Source organism: Zootoca vivipara, chromosome 8 (assembly GCF_963506605.1).
Source record: "Zootoca vivipara chromosome 8, rZooViv1.1, whole genome shotgun sequence".
In the NCBI taxonomy this organism is placed as follows: domain Eukaryota; kingdom Metazoa; phylum Chordata; class Lepidosauria; order Squamata; family Lacertidae; genus Zootoca; species Zootoca vivipara.
Window position 1 is genome coordinate 33,423,083 of NC_083283.1, and position 21,457 is coordinate 33,444,539.

Consider the following 21,457-nt stretch of genomic DNA (forward strand, 5'->3'; position numbering starts at 1 on the left):
CAGTGCAAAGTTCAACTGCATGTTCTGCAGTGGCCCCCCCCCCCCAGGAGTGAAACTTAGCTTTTGCCACCAAGAGCTCAGCTGAAATTAAAGCCCTTTAAGAATCACAGTTGTTTGGAGAAGCCACCCATGGGAACGTTTTTATTTTGTATGTGCATGATATATTTTCATTCTACCTTTGTTACGCTTTCAGTATATAGATGGGTATCTTTGTTTCAGCACTACTCTTTTAGATGTGTAGCGATGGGGAAGAGGGTGTGCTAGCTGACAAAACAAGGTACAAGCCAGTCCTCCATCAATAGTAAATATTGTTGTGAGTTCGGGAGGCAGGATTAGGCTGTATGTCTGAGTCCCATCTAATTCCTGGATCCAGCAAGGATTCAGTTGTCAGAGTGGCCAGGCCAGCTTCTTGGTATGGCCCTAAGGAAGGGTCATTAGGGTAACAAAGGAAGTGGCTCCGTGCCAGAGGTCAAATGGGTGGGTGCCCTCTCCCTGGCTGATACGTAGCTGAGGGTGTGTGTGTGAGAGAGAGAGAGAAAGAGAGCTGGGAGAGAGAGAGAGCTGGGAGAGAGAGAGAGAGAGAGAGAGAGAGAGAGAGAGAGAGAGAGAGAGAGAGAGAGAGAGAGAGCTGGGAGAGAGAGAGCTGGGCTACCAGCAGGCAGAAGGCTGAGAGGGAAAGCCAAGCTTCATTTCTGCTTGAATCCAAGGCAACTTAAAAGATGAAACCAATATATGAGATAGATGCATGACATGCAAAGCAAGATATGTCAAGCCTTTATTTGTTGTAATTGTAATTATTTGTTGTTAGGCGGGTCAATTATAAATGGAATGTAATTAATGAAATGTAATAGCGATGTTTATTTTTGTATTATTGGAACTATTTGTTTTATTACTGTGGAATTTCCAAAATAAAGCATTTGTAAAAATTAAAAGAAAAAGAAAAGTTGCATTACTGAAATGAAGGCACTTTTCGACGATATTCTAATTTTCCGAGTTTCACCTGTATATACTGTATGTGAAAATAAACCATATATCCTCAATTGTGCTCTTTGGACTCCGCTTAAAAAATTGCGCGCCTTCTCGATTGGTCTCCGTCGAGCCCCCCTCCCCTCCGGAGTTGGCTCAGCCAGCTCTCCGTCCTCCTTCTAAAGCGGAGCCGCAACTGCGTGTTAACATATAAGAGCGATTCAGACGTGGATGAATAGTGATTCCAATCCCACCCACCCTCCCTCTGAAAGCAGTGGGGCTCGCTGCACGCCCAGGTTGAGGCGCGCCGTTCGGATAGCCGGCTGGAGAAACGCGCTCAACTTTCTTCCGTGTGAACTTGCCTGCTGCTCCAGCCGCAAAACAGCCAGCCCCCCCCCCCGCTCTACGCGCCCCTCCCAGAAAAGAAAAGCGCGCCGGGGGTGGAGGCTAATCCACGCTGCTGCTCCTCCCTCCTGGCTCCTGGCTCCTGGCTGTGGCTCCTTTGTACGCCCGGCAGAGGCGGAGGGGCGCGCGGGGCAGCTCCAGCTTGGCTCCTATCGCGACGCGACCATGAAACTTCAGGCAGCGGCGCCCCCGCCTTTTTTCCCGCTCCGGCCGTTCCTGCTGCTGCTGCTGCTGCTCCTGCAGGCTGTGGCAGGACGAAGCTCCCTTTACGGCAACCGCTACGCCGGGTAAGTGTGCCGAGCGCAGCCCTCTCCAACCTAGTGCTTCTCCAGGGGCTGCTGCGCTCCAGCTCCCCTCATCTCCGACCATTAGGCTGGGGCTCATGGGAGCAACGTCTGGAGGCGCACCAGAGTGCGGAACTGGCGCCTCTCTTCCTCATCTTGCACTTTGCACGGGCTGATGACAGCCACTGTTGGGGAATTGTGAATGTTATAATTGTGCTCTTGGGTTTAGCTCACTTATTTAATTGCTTCAATCAGGGGTGAGGGAACCGTGACTTTCGAGATGCTGTAGTTGGACTTTCAGGATGGCCAGTGCAATCCGTATGTCTAAAAGCCTCAACCTCCTTGGCCGCGCTGGCCACGCTGGCTGGGGGCTGAACTGAGTTCTGCAATGTACCGAGGAGCCAAAGGTTCCTTGCAGAAAGCCCTTGAGTCTTCAGGAGTATGCACCTGAAAGTATGAATGCTAATAGGCATTCTACTTTGCTGATAAGGCTTGGTTTCCAGACCCTTTTAGCATCACAGTCACCCTCCTTTGCAGACCTTCCAGCTTGTCAATATCCTTCTTGAACTGTGGTGCCCAGAACTGGACACAGGACTCCAAATGGAGTCTGACCAAGGCAGAACAGAGCAAGATTATGACTTCCCTAGACTCCAGTTGATGCAGCCTAAATTGCATCAGCTTTTTTTGCTGCTGCATTATACTGTTGACTGTTGTTAAGCTTGTGGTCTGCTAAGACTCCTAGATCCTTTTCACATTAGATGGATGTTGTGCAGGGCTTTCCCCCCCCCCAGCTGGAACTTGCCGGAACTCAGTTCCGGCACTTCTCAAGTGGGTGCCATTACCATTACAGTATAAGAGAACAAGGGAGATATCCATGGTGAGTTCTGGCACTTCTTTTTCTAGAAAAAATAGCACTGCATACAATAATTTGAATTTACAAATTGCAATGCATTGTGGCAAACCACAGCTCTCGGAATTGGCAGTGCAAGCTGACCTATTTCAGACAAGTAAGTCCTGTTGAGCTAAACAGAACTTACTCCCAGTTAAGTGTGTACAGTATATAAGACTGAAGCCTAAGACTCGATGCCTCACAGAAAAGTAGCCAGAACAGAATTAAGATTCCTTTTGAAGTGAATTATTTTTCATCTTTTAGCTCAATCCCCACAATTCCCACAAATTTGTGCACAGGGCTGCAGCCTTAACATTTGCTCAGATGGAAGAAGACCCATTGATGTTAATGATGGACAACCTATGCTAATAGAGGTGGTCACTAATTAAACCAAAATGGATTGATCCAGATTGTTGTTATTAATGCCCCTCCACAGCATTGTTCTCTGTGTGACTCACAAACATAACATGACAGACTACAATTAAATTTTGTTTTCTTTTTTTTCTTGCACATGTTTTTGTTGCTAGGCGTCTTGAAACCTTGGTGAGAATGCAAGGTATACATTCTGAAAACAAATAAAATAAAACATTTTAAGGCCCATAACCAAGTAATCAAATAGGTGTGAAATGGCACAAGAACTAGGCTGGCATGATACTGGCAAGAGGAAGATGCAGGTGAAAATACAGTATGTTCCACCCCCTACCCACCTGCCATAGCTGCCAAGTTTTCCCTTTTCTCACGAGGAAGCCTATTCAGCATAAGGGAATTTCCCTTAGAAAAGGGAGAACTTGGCAGCTATGCCACCTGCCGAAGATGGAATGGCAGATAATTCTTAGAGCAGGACAGAGCAGAACTTCAAGTCCACTGACAGGCCAGAGCAACAAAGTTCTCTCCATTCCAGTCGTGGTGATTGTCGTTTCACTAATGAAGCCCAGAACAGCTGCTTTGCAAATTCAACTTCCACTTTCAGATTTTTCTGATGCCTTTTATCAGCACTAGCTCCAGCTTAGCAGGGATGGGGACCCTGTGGCCTTTTAGGTATTGTTGGATTCCGCTATCTCTAATGATTAGGGATGGAAGGAGTTTTAGTCTAACCACATCTGGTGAGCCAAAGGTTCCCCACCTCTGCTATAGTGGAAGCTATACAACTAGCTTTAGTACAAATAGAAAATCCTTTCCTCAGTAGCTGTAGTCTTAGCACTTCCATAGCTGGGAACTAGGGCAGATACCATGGCTCATGTAAATTATGTAGAGGAAAGACTAGGAGATGGAAAAGAGATTTCGTCGGAGGCCCTGGAAAGCTGCTACCAGTCAGGGTGCATAATACAGAGATAATCAGACACATTATAGAACACCTTCCCATGTCCCCAGCCAAAGCACAGCCAACTGAACTACAAATATGCTTCCTTAAGTGGTTCAATGTTATATTTTTGTGTTTAAGTGCCTTTAAAAAAATACACAGTTGGCTTTAACAATTATGCATCCTGTATCACATAGTTTGCAACCTGCTTTTTGCAAAATAGACAAGATAGAAAAATAATGATCCTGGAATACAAAGGATATATTGGAAAGATGCTTTAAACAAAGTTGAACATTGACTTTCATTATTGCAGTAGGCTCTTCTGTTAAATGCCAAGAATCTAACTACCGTATTTTTCCATCTGTAAGACGCCTCCATGTATTAGACACCCCCTATTTTGGGGGACTCAGATTTAAGAAAATGGGGGAAGATGTCTTCATCTTCGTTCTTTGGCAATCACTCGTGGCCAAGTAAGGTTGTCTTCCATAAACACAGTTTTAACAATGAGTCCATAAGTGACTGTGGAGGCCAATTCTGGATCCACACGTCCTTCCACAGTGGGGACATTGGTTTCTGGACAGGAGTTGATCACAGTGGGGAGGTGCCGTATATAAGACGCCCCCATATTTTTGACATTATTTTTTAGGAAAACTAGTCTTATACACGGAAAAATACGGTACTCCTTCCCCACTTTAATTCTGTTTAGTGTGGACAACCAAATAGTGCATGTGATGTACAACATTCTCAAAATAACTGGCTGTGGCTTCAGAAATTGCTTACCTTCTAGAGCAATGCTAGTAAAACGATACCTTTATCAGTGCACAATCTGTGTAGGATTCATTCAAAGTGGTGCTTTTTTAGGTGGTTCAAGATAAGCAGAAGGAATTCAGAATGGCCTTGCCCTTTTCATTTTTATTAAAGTACTAAGGCCAGGCATGCAAATTCCACAGTTAAAACACAACCATTCACTGAAGTTTAAAAAACATTCCATATGCTTTAGGAAAAGAAAGTACATGGAATGTGTAATATGATATAAAGGATTTCACCCCTAGGTCACTAGCAGTGACAGAGCACTTAACACATGACAGCTGCTTTCTGCTCTGAGTCCAATGCGTACTTGCAGGTATCTTCCTGGTGAAAAACAACCCCCCACAATTTTGACCCTTTCTGATGATGTCAAGAGCGACTAAAAACTTAATGAATGCTGCAAGAAGATTGCTTAGACTTGTCATTAGTAGCACAAGAACAAAGTTCGCTGGAGGAACGATAGGCAAGCTAGAACTTCAGCTATTGAGGGGATTAAAAAAATTGTAGAGAGCAGTTGTTGCCAGTACAATGAAATTAGTACTCTTTGTGAACAATAAAAGCATGTCCACATTATTTAAGTTGTCTTTAGGCTTCTATGAAGCCTTCAGGTTTAAAGTTTCCCACCACATCAAATCCCTTTTGTAACTACCATAGTTATTTCTCTCTCTCTCTCTGTTTTTCTCAGTCATACTGTAAAACTGCTCCAGGGCTCTTGAACAATGAATCCATGTTGCTGTTACTCTTCTGTTGTGGTAAATGCAAACCTCTGACCTCAGGGAAGTATAAAATTTTGGAGTTGGAAGGGGCCTTGGAGGTAATTTAATCCCACCCCACCCCCTGCTCAGTGCAGGATTGTTGCCACTGCAGCATCCCTGACAGATGGCCATGCAATTTCTTACTTCATCTGTGCTATACATTTAAAGCAGTATCATGCTACCTTAAACAGACATGGCTTCCCCCAAGTAATTCTGGGAACTGCAGGGTGCTGAGAGTTGTTAGGAGACCCTTATTCCCCTCACAGAGCTACAATTCCCAGAGTTCCCTGGGAAGAGGGATAAATTGTTAAACTACTCTGGAAATTGCCGAGGCGGAACCACCAAAAGTACTTAACAATAAAATGAATACACAGTCTTAACTTAACTTCAATGGGGTTGCACTGGAGTAAGTTGGTTATGTAGCTTATAAATTACAATGTGCAACTTATTGTATTAAGCAAAGTAAAAAATTGACAGGAGCTTCTTTTTATAAAGTTTGTGAATACTGTAATGCAGGATAAAAATAGATTCTTGCCAAACATCCATACTGTTTAGGAATTATTCATAAAAGTGTTCTCAAGCAGGCACTAAAGAGAAATCCATTTATCATTTATCTTTTAATTTTAAGTGATAGTTTTTACTTTAAACATTAAAGGTTTCGGATACTAGTTAAAACTGGGCAGGCAGTATGCCCTTGTAAAAGCTTTGTGATTCGTGGAAGAGTCACCATTTTCCAGAGGAAGATTTGTTTGGCAGTAAATTCTTGATCAATCAAAATAAGTGTGTAGGATCTCAACAAGAGTCATATGATTGCCTTACAACACATTCCTTATACAGTTAACTCAGAAAAGTTCCACTAAATTCAGTGAGGCTTACTCTTAAGTAAGTGTACATAGGATTTCAGCCTTGGACTATGTACAGAATTTGGGGGTAACACAACAACTTCCATTCTGTTTATATTAGAAGAATAAATTGAATTCTGAAGATGACTGTAAAGAAGATGATTTTTTTCAAAACAAAAATTTGATGCATTTATTTATAAAACAATGTATGCACTACTGTTCCCATCCAAAACGGAACTGATGGCCAACCAAGTATAAACAAGTGCAAAAATAACCCAAAACAGCCAAGTCTAAAAGCGGAATCAAAAAACAAAAAGAGCAGAGAGAGCCAGAACTCACAATATATAAATTTAATCAGTAGTGGGCAGCAGAGCTCACCTCACCTCCTGACAGCCGCATTGCTGCTGCTTACTGGGAGGGAAAGGTAGTGGTGAGATCAGTGTGGTGGAAACACACAGGCAGAACCAGTCCAGTCGTCCTGATAGCATATTTGCACCACACTGACCTCCCCATCCCCACGGCCCTTCCTCGCTGTTTGTTTGTGCAGAGTGGTTGTATCCCATTCTTCAGCCAAAAAGCCACCTGAGAAGGCTTACATATACTCAGTTAAAACAGTTTCTTTTTGCAGTATTACCGTTGGAAAGATAAGGCACAAAAGAAAAAAGGAGGGAGGCCGGAGGAAAAAAGCAAAGCACAAGTCAAATAGTAATTCTTATAAAACCACCTGGAACAGAGACCATTCAAGAGCAACAGGTGCCTGATGGAGTTGGACTTTCGTCATTGTTGATGGAATGAGCACTGTTTCCTATCTTCCCTTTGAAGCAACCTGTTGGAATGGCTGCTACCAGGTGTTTAAAAAGCAAATGTCTTCAATTGCTGGCAGAACAAAAATGAAAATACCTTCTTTGGGAGTTTGTTCCACAAAAGGTGTTTGTGTTTTATTCTTAGATGCTTTGGAATGTAGGGAGGGGGGAAGCAAGATTTAAAAAATTAGATAACGTGCAGTGCAATCCTAGGTGTATACTCAGAAAGAAGCTCAACTGGGGCTTAAATCTGTTGAGGATTTCAGCTTAAATAAAGTAGGAAAGTGTGACTGTCATCATTGAGCCATTTAGTACAAGGAGATATGGAATACTGTTGCATGTATTCTGGAAAATAGTGTGTGTTTTTAGAAAGGAAAAGATGCTCCTATAGCATTTTATTAGACTTTGCTAATATGCAATTCTCTATGCGCTAGCAAACATAGAACCTTTACAAAATGTAAGTTCTTATTATCTCATTCATCCAAGCAGATACAGTGCTCGGCTTGTCCTTACCGACTTCGTTGCTTATACTTGGAAAAAAGTTGATTGTAGAGTGTTCCTTTTCTCTCTCTTTCTCTCTCTTTCTCTCTCTCTCTCTCTCTCTTTCTCTGGCCCCAACATCTGTAATCCTACTTTTGCAATCCATCATGATGTCAGAGCAGATCCTTCCTGAAATCCATACCTCAAAGGAACCAATCGCCATGTAGGTTGAAAAACAGGTTTTCATTTTAACCCTAAACTGTAAGAGTTTTACCATGGAAGTCAGTACTTTAAAATGAGTGTCAGATATGTTGTAAAAAAAGAAAGAAAGAGGTATTCCTAGCAATGTTAATAACTAAACACCCCCTTAGTTTTAAAAAGAGTAGCTAAGCAGCATTATAAAAGGTAAGGGAAGCAGACCCCTGACCCAAATTTATGGGGGGATAATTCCCCCCATGCCACTGCTCTTAATCAGATGAGTGATCCCTAGAACTACTTAAAAGTAAAAAATACATTGGGAAATATGTTATCCCTGGCTCCCAGAGTGAATCCTTTCAGAGTAGCACCCTAAGCATTTAACACAGTGTCTGGGGTGGTGGGGGTGGTTATAAATCTAAAATACACCACATGGTTAAACTGTGGAACTTAGTACCATACCCTCCAACTTTTATCCAATGAAAATAGGGACGTTCCATTCCATGATGATAATTTTACCCCCCACATCTTATTGGGCACTCTGGGCAGCTTCCAACATATATAAAAACATAATAAAACTTTAAACATTTACAAAAACTTCCCTATACAGGATTGCCTTCAGACAGCTTGGGGGTTGGATAACCAACCCTATATCCTCCAACATTTCTCCAATAAAAACAGGGACATGCTAAGGAAAAGCGGGAGATTCCAGGATCAAATCGGAAACCAAGACAGCTTCTGTAAATCAGGGATGTCCCTGGAAAATAGGGGCACTTGGAGGGTCTGCAGTACTACAAATGTTGTGGCAGCCCCCAAAATGTAGAACTTTCAGAGTAGATTAGACAAACTCATGAATGATAAGACCATGTGTACTACCTCAATATTGGAGGTGGCTCTGAATCCTGGTTGGTGGGGAACACAACTGGGAAGACTTGTGTTCTTGCACTCATGCCCTGCTTGGGGACTTCCCATAGGCACCTGGTTGGCCACTATGAGAACAGGATGCTGGACTAGGTGGGCCTTTGAGTCTGATCCAGCAGGGTTCTTCTTACGTTCTTAACCTGGTTATTTGTTAGAAAGCCCTACTATGTTCACTGAAACTTGGGAGTCTCTCACTAGCCCCCTTCAAACCTTATACTGTACATGTGAAGCGGGGTTCCCTGTGATGAGGGAGCTGTGATTCTGGTTCTGCGTTCAAGAGCACAAGGCTTCTTTCTCATGGCTCCACACTCACCTAGGCATCGATTTCTGCAGAGGAAAAGCCTATGCTTTTAGATCTCTAGGCACTGCAGTGGAACTCTTAATTGCACAGGGTTCTGGTTCTTCGCCGAAGAATTGATGCTTTTGAATTATGGTGCTGGAGGAGACTCTTGAGAGTCCCATGGACTGCAAGACGATCAAACCTATCCATTCTGAAGGAAATCAGCCCTGAGTGCTCTCACTGGAAGGACAGATCCTGAAGCTGTTGCTCCAATACTTTGGCCACCTCATGAGAAGAGAAGAATCCTTGGAAAAGACCCTGATGTTGGGAAAGATTGAGGGCACTAGGAGAAGGGGAAGACAGAGGACGAGATGGTTGGACAGTGTTCTCGAAGCTACGAACATGAGTTTGACCAAACTGCGGGAGGCAGTGCAAGACAGGAGTGCCTGGCGTGCTCTGGTCCATGGGGTCACAAAGAGTTGGACATGACTAAATGACTAAACAACAACTGGCCTCCAGGAAAGCCTACACACATGGTGACCTCTAAGCACATAGGCAAACATCTGCACCTAATGTGTAGGTGTCAAAGATGGGGCAAGCTACATTTCCTCAGTTTGCTGCCTAATTAATACCTTGCTGTCTACCACTGTGGAACTTAGTTCCTAGTAAAAATGCAGAGGGACAGCCTATTTTAAATTGATCACTCACTGAAAATATCTAATGGCATATGCGTTTGAATGAGGAAACGCTTGTTTTTAGATACAGACATAGCCTAGCAGTGGTGCATCTATCCAGTTTTTCACCCTTGTCTTATAAAAGTTAGCAGAAAGTATGCTGATCTTTATGGCATATTACAAAGTAATCCTTTATTATTATTATTATTTTCTGCCCAAAGGGGTGCATGAACATGAGAGAGGCAGATTTCTTTTCCATTTTAACAACTGTAGGACTAGCAGAAGCACAGCTGAAATATCAGGTATTAGAATGGAATGAGGACTGCACAATGCCTTGGAGAAAAAGAAAAGAGATAGCGTAAAATTAACTATTCCAAAAAGATTTTATTGTGTGCAGTAAAGGACTGAAAAGCTGGCAGCTTTTGCTGCATAACCCAATTGCATGTGCAGTACTTACCTTTCAACTGGCAGTTAGGTACCAGATGTTTCCCGACAACAAAGGAATATCAGAGACAAGCCATACTGGAGTAATCAGCGTGTTAATTTTAAGCAGAGATCACTTGGTTTTTTTTCTTGTTTAAAAAGAGAAAAACTCTTACAATGTTACATTAAACAGACCAACTGTCATCAACATCACTCATGAATTATTTCCCTGTAGCTCAAGAATCTGACGCCGTCCAGATGTGTTGAACTCTAACTCCCATGAACCACAGCCTGCATGGCCAATGGTCAGGGATGATGGGAGTTACAGTCCAGTAGCAGCTGGAGTGTCTCAGGTTCCCCAAACCTACAGGAGCTTTTACTGCATTCACAGGCAGTTGAAAAGGCCTTCGCAGGCGCCCATCCTCCTAGCTATCTTTTTTGTAAATCTTTTTTTTTAACAATCAAGCAGTGTATAAATGTTATTTATTAAGCAAACAAACAAACAAATTGTTGTTGTTTTTTAATCAAAGTACTTAGGACATGAACAGAATAATCTGATGTTTACAAACAAAATATTTTCCAGCCCAAGCCTATAAACTCTTCTGCTAGCTGAGTAAACTAGCTGGAATAAGCCATAAGGCATACATTTCTCAAAACTAAATTAATAATCCGCGGGAAGCAATAACATTACCATTATGCCATTATTCGGGGTCTGTTGCCTGAACCAATGATATAAATTATTATAGAGAAAATCCAGCCACAAGTTAAGCAGTCTCAAATCCCATTGAAACCAATGGGATCAGTTATTAATTTTGGAAAAGTCTATTTCTAGTAGAACTTGTATAAATAACAGTTGCATCAGAAGCTGCACTTTCAATAACTGACAAGAAGGAACGGTGTTAAGGAGTACAGTATTCAGCTAAACAGCAACTCGGCTGCTGCCTTGAATTTGCAGGATCGAAATTGTACATACATACAGTATATAATGTAAATTTCACATTAGTAAACATATCTTATAAGAGTTAAAAATGCAAATAATTAAAAAGTCTTTTGAAAATCTCATTGGATGAATGAATTATGTAAATAATTTAAAATATACTAGATCCAATAGAACATTTGGCAAAATGAATACAGTATTTACGTACTCACATCTTTTCCCCACGTTGAAATAAGGTTTCCTGTGGAAGTTATGCCAGTGGTACAATCCCTGATTCCTAAATTCCAATTCTAGAAATATTCAATATTAAAAAAATATTGAAATCAGGAAACCAGGTCAACCATTTAGTTTTGGTCACTTGATATTCAAGCCTTAATCCTAAAGTCATTAATAAGCCTTCATAAGTTTGAGCCTAATTAAAATTACATATTGTTATTAAGTACATATCATCTCCATGGTGAAAAGAGAAAGGACTGTAATAAGGTTAAAAAGTCTAGCTATCTGAAGAATACCAAGTTTAACCTCTCGACTTAGCAACTGTTCTGTACATGTCTTATTGCCTCCACACTTCTGACAGGCTAATGCACTATCAATTAGCTTGCAGTAAAACATGATGTGTATATTAGAATTTGTGTGAAGCAGCAGGAAACTGTCATGTTCAGTTTTTTCTCTGCTTCAGATTAAACACTTAAGTGCTTTTATCTTGGTAGTTCACAACAAGACATGATGCGCAATGCAGCTAAAGGGAAAACAGGATGTGTTCTCTGCTCGTTAGCAGAAAAACAGATTTATACATTTCAAATTGAAGGGGAGGGGATATTACAGCCGAACATAAAACTTTGCTTTTCTCAAGAGGTTGACTGTTTGGTGCCAGCTTATTCTCAGATACATCAGCTGCATTTTAAATATAACTTGTACCTTTTTCAGTGAAGCCACTCTGCAGTTGTTCTGTCATCCCAACCAAACAATGTACACTGTACCAATTAGAAAACTCGAGTTATGTTTGTTCATGTATATTTATCAGTTCATTATTCCCAACACCAAGTCATGACTCATAGGAGGAAAACAGCCCTCAGGGTACACCTGCATGAGAAAATTTTACAGTATATGTACTAATCTGGAAGTATGAGAAGTCGTCACCTTGTGAAGCAAGAATCAATAAGCCACTGCTTGCTCTCAGTAGGTGGGTTCTTAATGAGGTTGACTTGAGTCAAACTGCTTGGGAAATTTTCAGGTGGGAAAACTGCAGTCCATACATTTTGCTCCATACAGATACACCTGAGACCAATCATGGCTGTATATGTTAACGTTCCAGTAATACGAGTAAGAGCATGCACATAACTGCATAAAAGACCCTTAGGTGGGCATAGCTGGGTTTGAATTAATTTGGAAGCAAGTGTGGATAAAATTCTTCAAGCGGATATAGCCTCAAGCTCATAGGCAGTTTATGTGCCTTGTTAACTTTATCTGGCATCAGTGAGAGTCTGGGAATCTGAAGCTCAGGCAATGCCTAAGAAAGTATAAGGCACATTTTGCAAATGTTGCCTGTCTGCGCTAATAACCACATTCATTTATTGATATGGAAAGGTATTATTATTTTTCCCTCCTCCTCTCAATTTAAACATATTTTTCCAAATACCTGAGATTATATCTAGCACTATAGTTCCCCTGTAGGGTCCTCAGTTTGGGGGGGGGGGGGAATACATATTTGTAAGCTAGCCAGAGGCACTTATATGTAATACTCCGTAATGAGGTTATGTGTGGGTGGTTGAAGTATAAGTATCATAGGGATTGGGCCTGGGGCTGTATGTCTGACTGCTGAATTAAGTAAATTACTGCTGGTGGTGCAAACAGTGAATCACTTTCCTTTTCAGAGTCAGTAATTTAATCTTCTCATCACCCTCTAAAGTGATTTATTAACTATAAAGCTATAATCTGCATACTCTTTAAAGCACACCCATATGCTTGCTTATAAGCAGCGCTGTCAGTATGTGGAAGAGGATAATTTTTCATTAAAACCTCAAATCTGACCACACTTAACTGAGACCTTCTTCCTCTTTTCTCCTCCAACCTCTATCAACTATGGGCTCATCCACACTCATGCTTGCCCCGTACCTAGAAAACATGGTTCCAAGAGGTTTTCCATTTGCCACATCACATTCCCTGGCAAAACCTGCTGTTTACCACTGAATTAGGAAAAATGGTTGACTTTTGTTCCTCTACACCAGATGCTGGCATCCTCCAGATGCTTTAGACTGCAACTTAGATCATGCCCAACCAGCATAGCCAATGGTCAAGCGTAATGGGTTTTTTAGTCCCAAGCATTTGAAGGGCACTATTTTGGCCGCCCCTGCTCATCATCAACCTCCCTCCTGTTGTGGCCAACTCAGGTTTGTTTTTTTTGTCTTTTAATGGATATGGGCTGTGAACATACTAGCTGCCATTGCCACACACCATTTTTATATCTTCAAAAGCAGCTAGAATTGGAAGAGAACCACACGAGTCCTGTTGGTCCAGAAAGTGCTTACATAAATTATTAGCATACACACAAATTTCACTGATATTGTGGGTGCCAATAAAGTTTGTAACAAAGGAAGGTGCTTTGAAAATACTGAGGACCAGGAAAATTTATGATCAACAGAAGAAAAGCAAAAGAAGCTTTATTTTGACCTATGTACATCTACTACTGTAAATATTTTGGAAAGTTGTTTGTTTGCTCTGCATTTGGGCACCTTTTAAGAAATCACAACCAAATTTTGCATTACGGTTCTTGAGATCAAGGAGCAGGTTTTTGTCTATGTTCGGATATACTTAGACACTATTTTGAATCAAGACTGAACCTTTCAAAACTGTGGTGATTTTAAACTCTGATTTCAAAACAACATTGATTTTTCTGGGGTTTCTTAGAATTCCCAAGCAATGCTGGCGATGAGGCTGCTGGTAATTTATATAGAACAAATAGCAAACTCAAAGAGTCCCTTCTTCAGTTGTTGGCAGTTTAAGTGGACAAAAGTAAACACTAGCCTTCATGTCTGTAAACTAAGGTCTCTGTGTAAACTGCCAACTCTTGAAGAGAAATGTGAAGACCCTGGTATATTTGTTATAAACACCCTGTATTAATTAGTTTGTTTTTTTTAAGTACCATTATCTGATTTGCCCACCCAGAGATCAAGGAGGTCACTTTAATTGACTTGCTTCTTATGTTAACAAGCCACAATATGGCAGTTATAAACTACAGGCCTGAGCTAGCAAAGCATTCAGCATTCCAGAAACATGGGCTAATTCTCGATGCATTGCAACTTCTGCAAGTATTTGTCCCTGTGCAGACTAAAATGGTGTCAATTTATGTTCAATATGCACAGACACAAGATGTGAGGCAGTGGAGAATCTGGCATTGGGAATTAAATAATCTCCAGTCTTTGCACTAGGCTTTCAAAAGGTGCAAATAATTTGTGTTTGATGAGCTCTAGTATTTCAAACATCATACCTTGTAATATAAAATCTTAAAGAGGGATCTTGAATAGCCAAGAAGGGAGGAAATGTACCGTTTTATACTAAGATACTAAGACAGAGTGAGAACTTGCGGCCATATTGATGTTGGACTCCCAATTTCCATCAACTCTAGCCAGTATGTTGTTGTTTAGTCGTTTAGTCGTGTCCGACTCTTCGTGACCCCATGGACCATAGCACGCCAGGCACTCCTGTCTTGCACTGCCTCCCGCAATTTGGTCAAAATCATGTTCGTAGCTTCGAGAACACTGTCCAACCATCTTGTCCTCTGTCATCCCCTTCTCCTAGTGCCCTCAATCTTTCCCAACATCAGGGTCTTTCCCAAGGATTCTTCTCTTCTCATGAGGTGGCCAAAGTATTGGAGCCTCAGCTTCACGATCTGTCCTTCCAGTGAGCACTGAGGGCTGATTTCCTTAAGAATGGATAGGTTTGATCTTCTTGTATAGGGGGTGGCAATGACCAGGGCCAGAATAATCCTGGTCAGGCCACGCAGGAGAGCAAGAAGAACTCCATTTTGTATATTCAATTCTAAATCTCTCTGTTTACAGGCACAGCATGTTTGCACATCTAATGCAAAGATCTAACCACACACAGCACTTCTAAGAAATTCTAGCTACACCACATTTTGTTCCTTTGTTCCATCCTGTCTAACATAAACCACAAGAGCATATCCTGTAGAAGCTACATTCTGAGGGGGTGGGTGTGGGTAAGTTTTGTTATAAAAGCACTCTGTGTATGCCCATGGGTCGGGCAGAATGAGAAACTCATTCTCACTGCCACCATTTATTGCAATAAATGTTTTAATAAATCTGTTTTATAATATGTACAACTGCCTGAGATTTCGTCTGGTCAATTTGGGAAGCCAATCATCCATATTACATTTCTGGTGACCTTACATTTCTGGTGCAAGCGTGACTCGGATGAGGGCATTTCCCTGAACCAGAGGCAGTCCCCTTTTGCCCCACTGGACAGGGCGCAGATTCTTAACGGCGCCTCTGGTCTGGTGCACACCGGCAGACTTTTTCCGGAGGATCAGAGGTGGCCCTTGAGTTTCCGTGCCCTGGACGAAGAGGCAAAAGGACCGAGGTTGGAAGGGAAGAACAGGGAAAGCCGGCTGGGGTAAGTAGAAAGGGAAAAGGTACCTTGAAGGGAACTGGCCCCCTTTAATGAGGGGAAGGGAGATCCTGATCACATCTCCAGCGTGTTGGTAGTACTCAGTTAATCAGAGGTCAACTGGGAAAACCAGGCGCTTTGGGTAAGAGGCAAAGGGAGGAGGAAAATGTGTATGTTAGTAGTCAGTAGGGAGGAGGTCCCCTGACAAATAGATACTTAGGAAACAAGGAAAAACTGGGAGGTAGAGTGTGGTAAAGTGTCCAATACATGGTATGTGTGGCAAAGTTTGCAGTGCATGCTCTGGTTGAATGAGGGGATACTTTACAGGGCCATAAATGGGAGGAGTATGGTCAAGAGGAGGGGAAAATGTGATTTCCCTAGAATTCATGATAGATAAATTCAGAATGCTATAAAAGAAATTTAATTTACAAGTCCTGCCAACAACAAGTTCAGAGAAAAATGGTGGCGCAAACCAGTATCCCCCCCCAGAGAGAAGAAAGGCATTTTGAGAAAGAAGATGAAGAGAAAGGCAGTGGTTAAACAGCAACAAATAATGGCTCAAGGACCAGTGAGGAACCAGAAGGGGTTCAAATGTCACTGGTGAAGGTCAGTTGCTAGGGAAAGGAACCACTGGACCTTAAAGGACGGAGATGTCTCGGTCAATGTAAAAGAGGAAGGAAGAGTGTTCAGAGAAAGATGGGACAAGGGGGTCCCAGCAGAAGAGAGTTCGTTGGCTTGGCAGGCATGGCAAGGAGCCGTGGTCAAGGTGACTTAAGAGTTACCTGCATCTGGACTTTGTTATAAACATAGGCACCCAGTATTCTGTTTTTAAATATCCTTGAAACAGCACCAAAAAGCCAAAAGAAGCATCAGACTGATTTTATGCCTAAAAGGGCTGTACAAACAGACAGCGGAGGATTGGTTCAGAAAAATCATCTCTGCAACCTTTAAAATGCTATTCACCACACGAGAAATGAGGCTACCGCCGCACAGGATACTGACAAAATGCCAGTAACGGTGCTCAGAAAATGTTTTCATATGCTTCAGCTGGCTTCAAAAGAAAAGAAAAGGAAAAAATCATGTACTTAAGTAGTTCACAACGCAAGAGACAATAGATTTTATTTGAACAATTAACATCTTTTCCCCAAGTCCTGTTGGAACTGTGCAGACTTTAGTTTTTGGGGAAACTTACAAGAATGGGGAAAAAGAGACATTTGAGTCCTTCTAAAAGCAAACTACGTTTAAAGGGTTTAACCCTCCTACCTGCAACCCCATTTCATATGTTTTTGTGACAGCAACATGTTGGAAAATTTGTAGAACTGCATATTTTAATGAAATGAATGTTTATCAACTAAAGAATTCAGGATAAGGTAGAAGAAAGTTATACTGAATTGAGATTTTGTGTGTAAAGACATTGTCTGTTTGAATCTAACACTACCATTGGAAGACAGGCTGCGAAAAATCTCGAGCAGTCTCTCAAACCTCCGGCAGAGATGTGTGGCGTAACCCCCCTTATTTGGTTACACAAGCAATTCTGCATGATTTGTATTTGCACAACTTGTTTTCTCCTGCAACCTGCACTTAGAGACTGTGGCTGTGCCTGGCTGGTGTTGCCATTTCGGACATTCTATTGTGTGACATTGTGTGACCAAGACCGTTGCTGTGAAAGTAGGGAGAAAAAGATGTTATGCTTTGGAGGTCCATGTTTCAGCTTACAAAAACACTACTGCTCTAAATGCTTTGACTTTAAAATTTTTATGTCTCACGGAAACAGCCCGTTGCTACAAAGCAGCTGTAAGTTCTTTCTTCTTCTAGAAACCACAAGACTTTGCATAATTTGAAAAACAGGCTTCAGTATCCTAGCAGAACTCAGCCGTCGGCAGCTGGATGGGAGGCAAATACGGATTTAAAGCGCCCCCCTCGACCCTGCACATGCATGAAGTTCTGTGGAAGGAAAGAGAAACCACGGGGAGATCCTGAAAGATGGACCAGACGTGGAATCCTGTTGCAAGCCTTGTGAAATTCTGCAAAGACTGCTGTAAGGAACTGCTGCTACATCCCAGAGATGACTTCTGTGTGCCAGACACACCTCAATGTCCAATACGTGGGACGCACTACCTCGGAGAGTTTGGTGGTGGACTTACCAGCAAGAAGTTCTAAAACAGCAGCGGCAGCTACAAGGACCATCTCTTCCCCCCCCCCTCCTTTGTTTTTTATCTACAGGAAATCACTCGAGCGAAGAGCGTGTAGCCTTGCGGAGCCTGACACGATGGTTCCAGCCTGACGCTAGCGAGTCCCTGAGTGAATCCTTGAAGGAAGGGAGACGAGACCCTCTTCATTCCTAGGTGGTGAGGTATCCATTCCAACTGGTGAAAGTGCCTGAGGTGACCCCCTGGATCCACACCCTGCTGTGCCTAATCAGAAGTGGGCACCCAGCGCACGGTGCACCAGTTTCCCCTTGCAGCGTCTGACCGGCAAAAGACGCCCAGCGCATGGGAAACCGAAGTAGCCCCTGCTGTGACACTCCGGACGCTGTCACTCGACACACGGGTTGAGGAACGTCCATCTTATGCAACGCCATCAAGAAGGCACAGTAAATCTTGTTGTTGTTGTTGTTGTTGTTGTTGTTGTTTAGTCGTTTAGTCGTGTCCGACTCTTCGTGACCCCATGGACCATAGCACGCCAGGCACTCCTGTCTTCCACTGCCTCCCGTAGTTTGGTCAAACTCATGTTCGTAGCTTCGAGAACACTGTCCAACCATCTTGTCCTCTGTCGTCCCCTTCTCCTAGTGCCCTCAATCTTTCCCAACATCAGGGTCTTTTCCAAGGATTCTTCTCTTCTCATGAGGTGGCCAAAGTATTGGAGCCTCAGCTTCACGATCTGTCCTTCCAGGGAGCACTCAGGGCTGATTTCCTTAAGAATGGATAGGTTTGATCTTCTAGCAGTCCATGGGACTCTCAAGAGTCTCCTCCAGCACCATAATTCAAAAGCATCAATTCTTCGGCGATCAGCCTTCTTTATGGTCCAGCTCTCACTTCCATACATCACTACTGGGAAAACCATAGCTTTAACTATACGGACCTTTGTCGGCAAGGTGATGTCTCTGCTTTTTAAGATGCTGTCTAGGTTTGTCATTGCTTTTCTCCCAAGAAGCAGGCGTCTTTTAATTTCGTGACTGCTGTCACCATCTGCAGTGATCAAGGAGCCCAAGAAAGTAAAATCTCTCACTGCCTCCATTTCTTCCCCTTCTATTTGCCAGGAGGTGATGGGACCAGTGGCCATGATCTTAGACCCTTATATATGTATGTATGAATGTATATTTGTATGGGAGGCATCAATTGAGTGGGACCCACAGTAGAAGTCTACCTGCCCCCAAAGCAGTATCCTTAATTTGGAAGGAAGGGCAGTGTACCTGCCTCACTTGAGCGAACAGACCCAAAATAGTTTCAGAAATTGAACCATGGGGTGGGTTCCAGCAACTCCCTAGGTCATACAGACATGGGGTGGGTTCCAGCAACTCCCTAGGTCATACAGATATGGGGAGGGTTCCAGCAACTCCCTAGGTGATACAGGGCTATAGCTGGGTTGGGGATGTAACTGGAAGAAGTTGGCCAGGTGCACCCCTCAGTTCTGGCTTTGGAAATGATGGTAGCCCACTGATGTCTAATGCAAGCCTCTCCTGACTCTGGCAAACTGGAACAATAGCCATTCTTTCTGTAGCCAAATGCTCAGCTAGGACAAATCTCCAATTGTTATATATATATATTCCTGGCCTTTAGAACTGTGTAGGAACTCTTGAAACCCACTGATTTGCATTGAAGCCCAGTACTGAGCTGAGAGAGAACTGTGTATTTTCCTGCTGACATAAAGTTTTGGAAACAGTGGCCAAAGCCCCTTGGCTTTTAGATTTCCAGCAACTATAGTATCCCAGTATCTCTGAAGACTAGTGTGGCCATTATAGATTCATGGCCCACCTGAGAGAAAGAACCCTTTGTTGCCAAAAGTCTGTATTGCGATTTTTTTTTTTGTGCCTCAAATGGAAATGCAATGTAGTAGAAAGTGGCAATAGTGCTTGGATGTTTGTATAATGCAAAAATGTGTTTCCAGTTAGGTCTAACACGAAGGCTAAAAACTTCAACAGAAAATGCTTAGGAGTTATGGAAATAGATTAATCCAAAGGCTTAAATTCAGCAAGCATTTTTACTCTGGTTTATAGCATCAAGTTGAAGCGGGAAAAGAAAAACTTTCATGGTTACTTTACACTGACAGTTCTGCAGACTGAATGCCTTAATCCATGATGGTGTCTATCCTAACAATGAATTATTCTTTCCCCCTTAGGAAAGATTTCCAACCCCATGTGCATGTGTGGTAGCACTTTTAAACTGTTTAGTGAGGCTCATTATTCACTTGTTTTAGAAACACTAGCTTGTATACCTTAAGTTAAGAAGTTTCAAAATGAAGGTCTGAATGTGCCAGGTAACAAAATGTAGGTCTGTTTGTGAAATATTTTGCTACTTGATTTAAGAAAAGCAATGTACAATGTCTTTAATGACTGCTAGTTCCTGATCACAGCCTGAGGTTCCTGGAACCTTCTTAGCTCTGGTGTCCCAGCCTTGGTCAAGTATTTTAACTGTTCAGTAGAAAAGACAGCCCCCACCCCCAGATTCTCTATATGCCTTGCACTATTTCCCTGGAAGTCAAAACCTAACATTTGAGCAAGCTTCCAGTTAGCCTTCTTCTGCCCTACATACTTCTTTGAAGTCCCTCAATAAAGCATGAGGTTTTGGCCAGACTCTCAGGACTAGATGTAGCTGGCCAGGTAGCCCTTCTGAACTCCTCCTGCTGTGTGTACATCAATCAGGCTCAACACGTGGTGACCGATATTGGACGGATCAGGGCTCTGAACTAACATCTGTATACAACTAGAGTAAATGTGTTGAGAGTGATGTTAAAAACATTAAGAAGCAGGCTGACTTGTACCACAAGGTTAGCCTAGACGGTGCAGGTCTGCCCAGTGTATGGAGTTAGATTAGTTCTTGGCTCCCAGGTTGGTCATAGTTAAAAGAGATTCTGCTTGTAATATTAATTTTCTTTCTTATTGTCTTAGCCCTATGCAGAACCTTGGTCTGTAAAAAAGTTTCTGGTAACCCTTCTGAGACAAGCTGAGTAACAAGCTGGGAAAAGTCAGCAGAAGCTTCCTCACTTACTTTGCTCTCTGTTGCCCATCCTTTGGCCTAACATTGGAGCATGGGAAGCTGCTGGCTCCTCTGTAGAATCATAGAGTTGGAAGAGACCACAAGGGCCATCCAGTCCAACCCCCTACCAAGCAGGAAACACCAGGAAACACTGTAGTGCAATGGGTCAATCAAATGGAGATGCAGAAGCAGACCTGTTCTTCATCTCCATATTGAAGAGGAGGGAATATAGGGTGGCAATGACCAGGGCCAGAATAATCCTGGTCAGGCCACGCAGGAGAGCAAGAAGAACTCCATTTTGTATATTCAATTCTAAATCTCTCTGTTTACAGGCACAGCATGTTTGCACATCTAATGCAAAGATCTAACCACACACAGCACTTCTAAGAAATTCTAGCTACACCACATTTTGTTCCTTTGTTCCATCCTGTCTAACATAAACCACAAGAGCATATCCTGTAGAAGCTACATTCTGAGGGGGTGGGTGTGGGTAAGTTTTGTTATAAAAGCACTCTGTGTATGCCCATGGGTCGGGCAGAATGAGAAACTCATTCTCACTGCCACCATTTATTGCAATAAATGTTTTAATAAATCTGTTTTATAATATGTACAACTGCCTGAGATTTCGTCTGGTCAATTTGGGAAGCCAATCATCCATATTACATTTCTGGTGACCTT

At 42.5% G+C, this 21,457-nt stretch overlaps 1 protein-coding gene across 1 annotated transcript in view; it reads left to right on the plus strand.

The window, feature by feature from the left end:
• Positions 1–1,480: 1,480 nt before the first annotated feature.
• The window catches only part of CPA6 (carboxypeptidase A6), a 54,311-nt gene continuing 34,334 nt past the window's right edge, over positions 1,481–21,457 (plus strand). Inside the window, exon 1 of the mRNA XM_035125592.2 lies at positions 1,481–1,658. Within this exon, the coding sequence (XP_034981483.1) occupies positions 1,537–1,658 (122 nt within the window). The 5' untranslated portion in view covers positions 1,481–1,536. The remainder of the gene's footprint in view (positions 1,659–21,457) is intronic.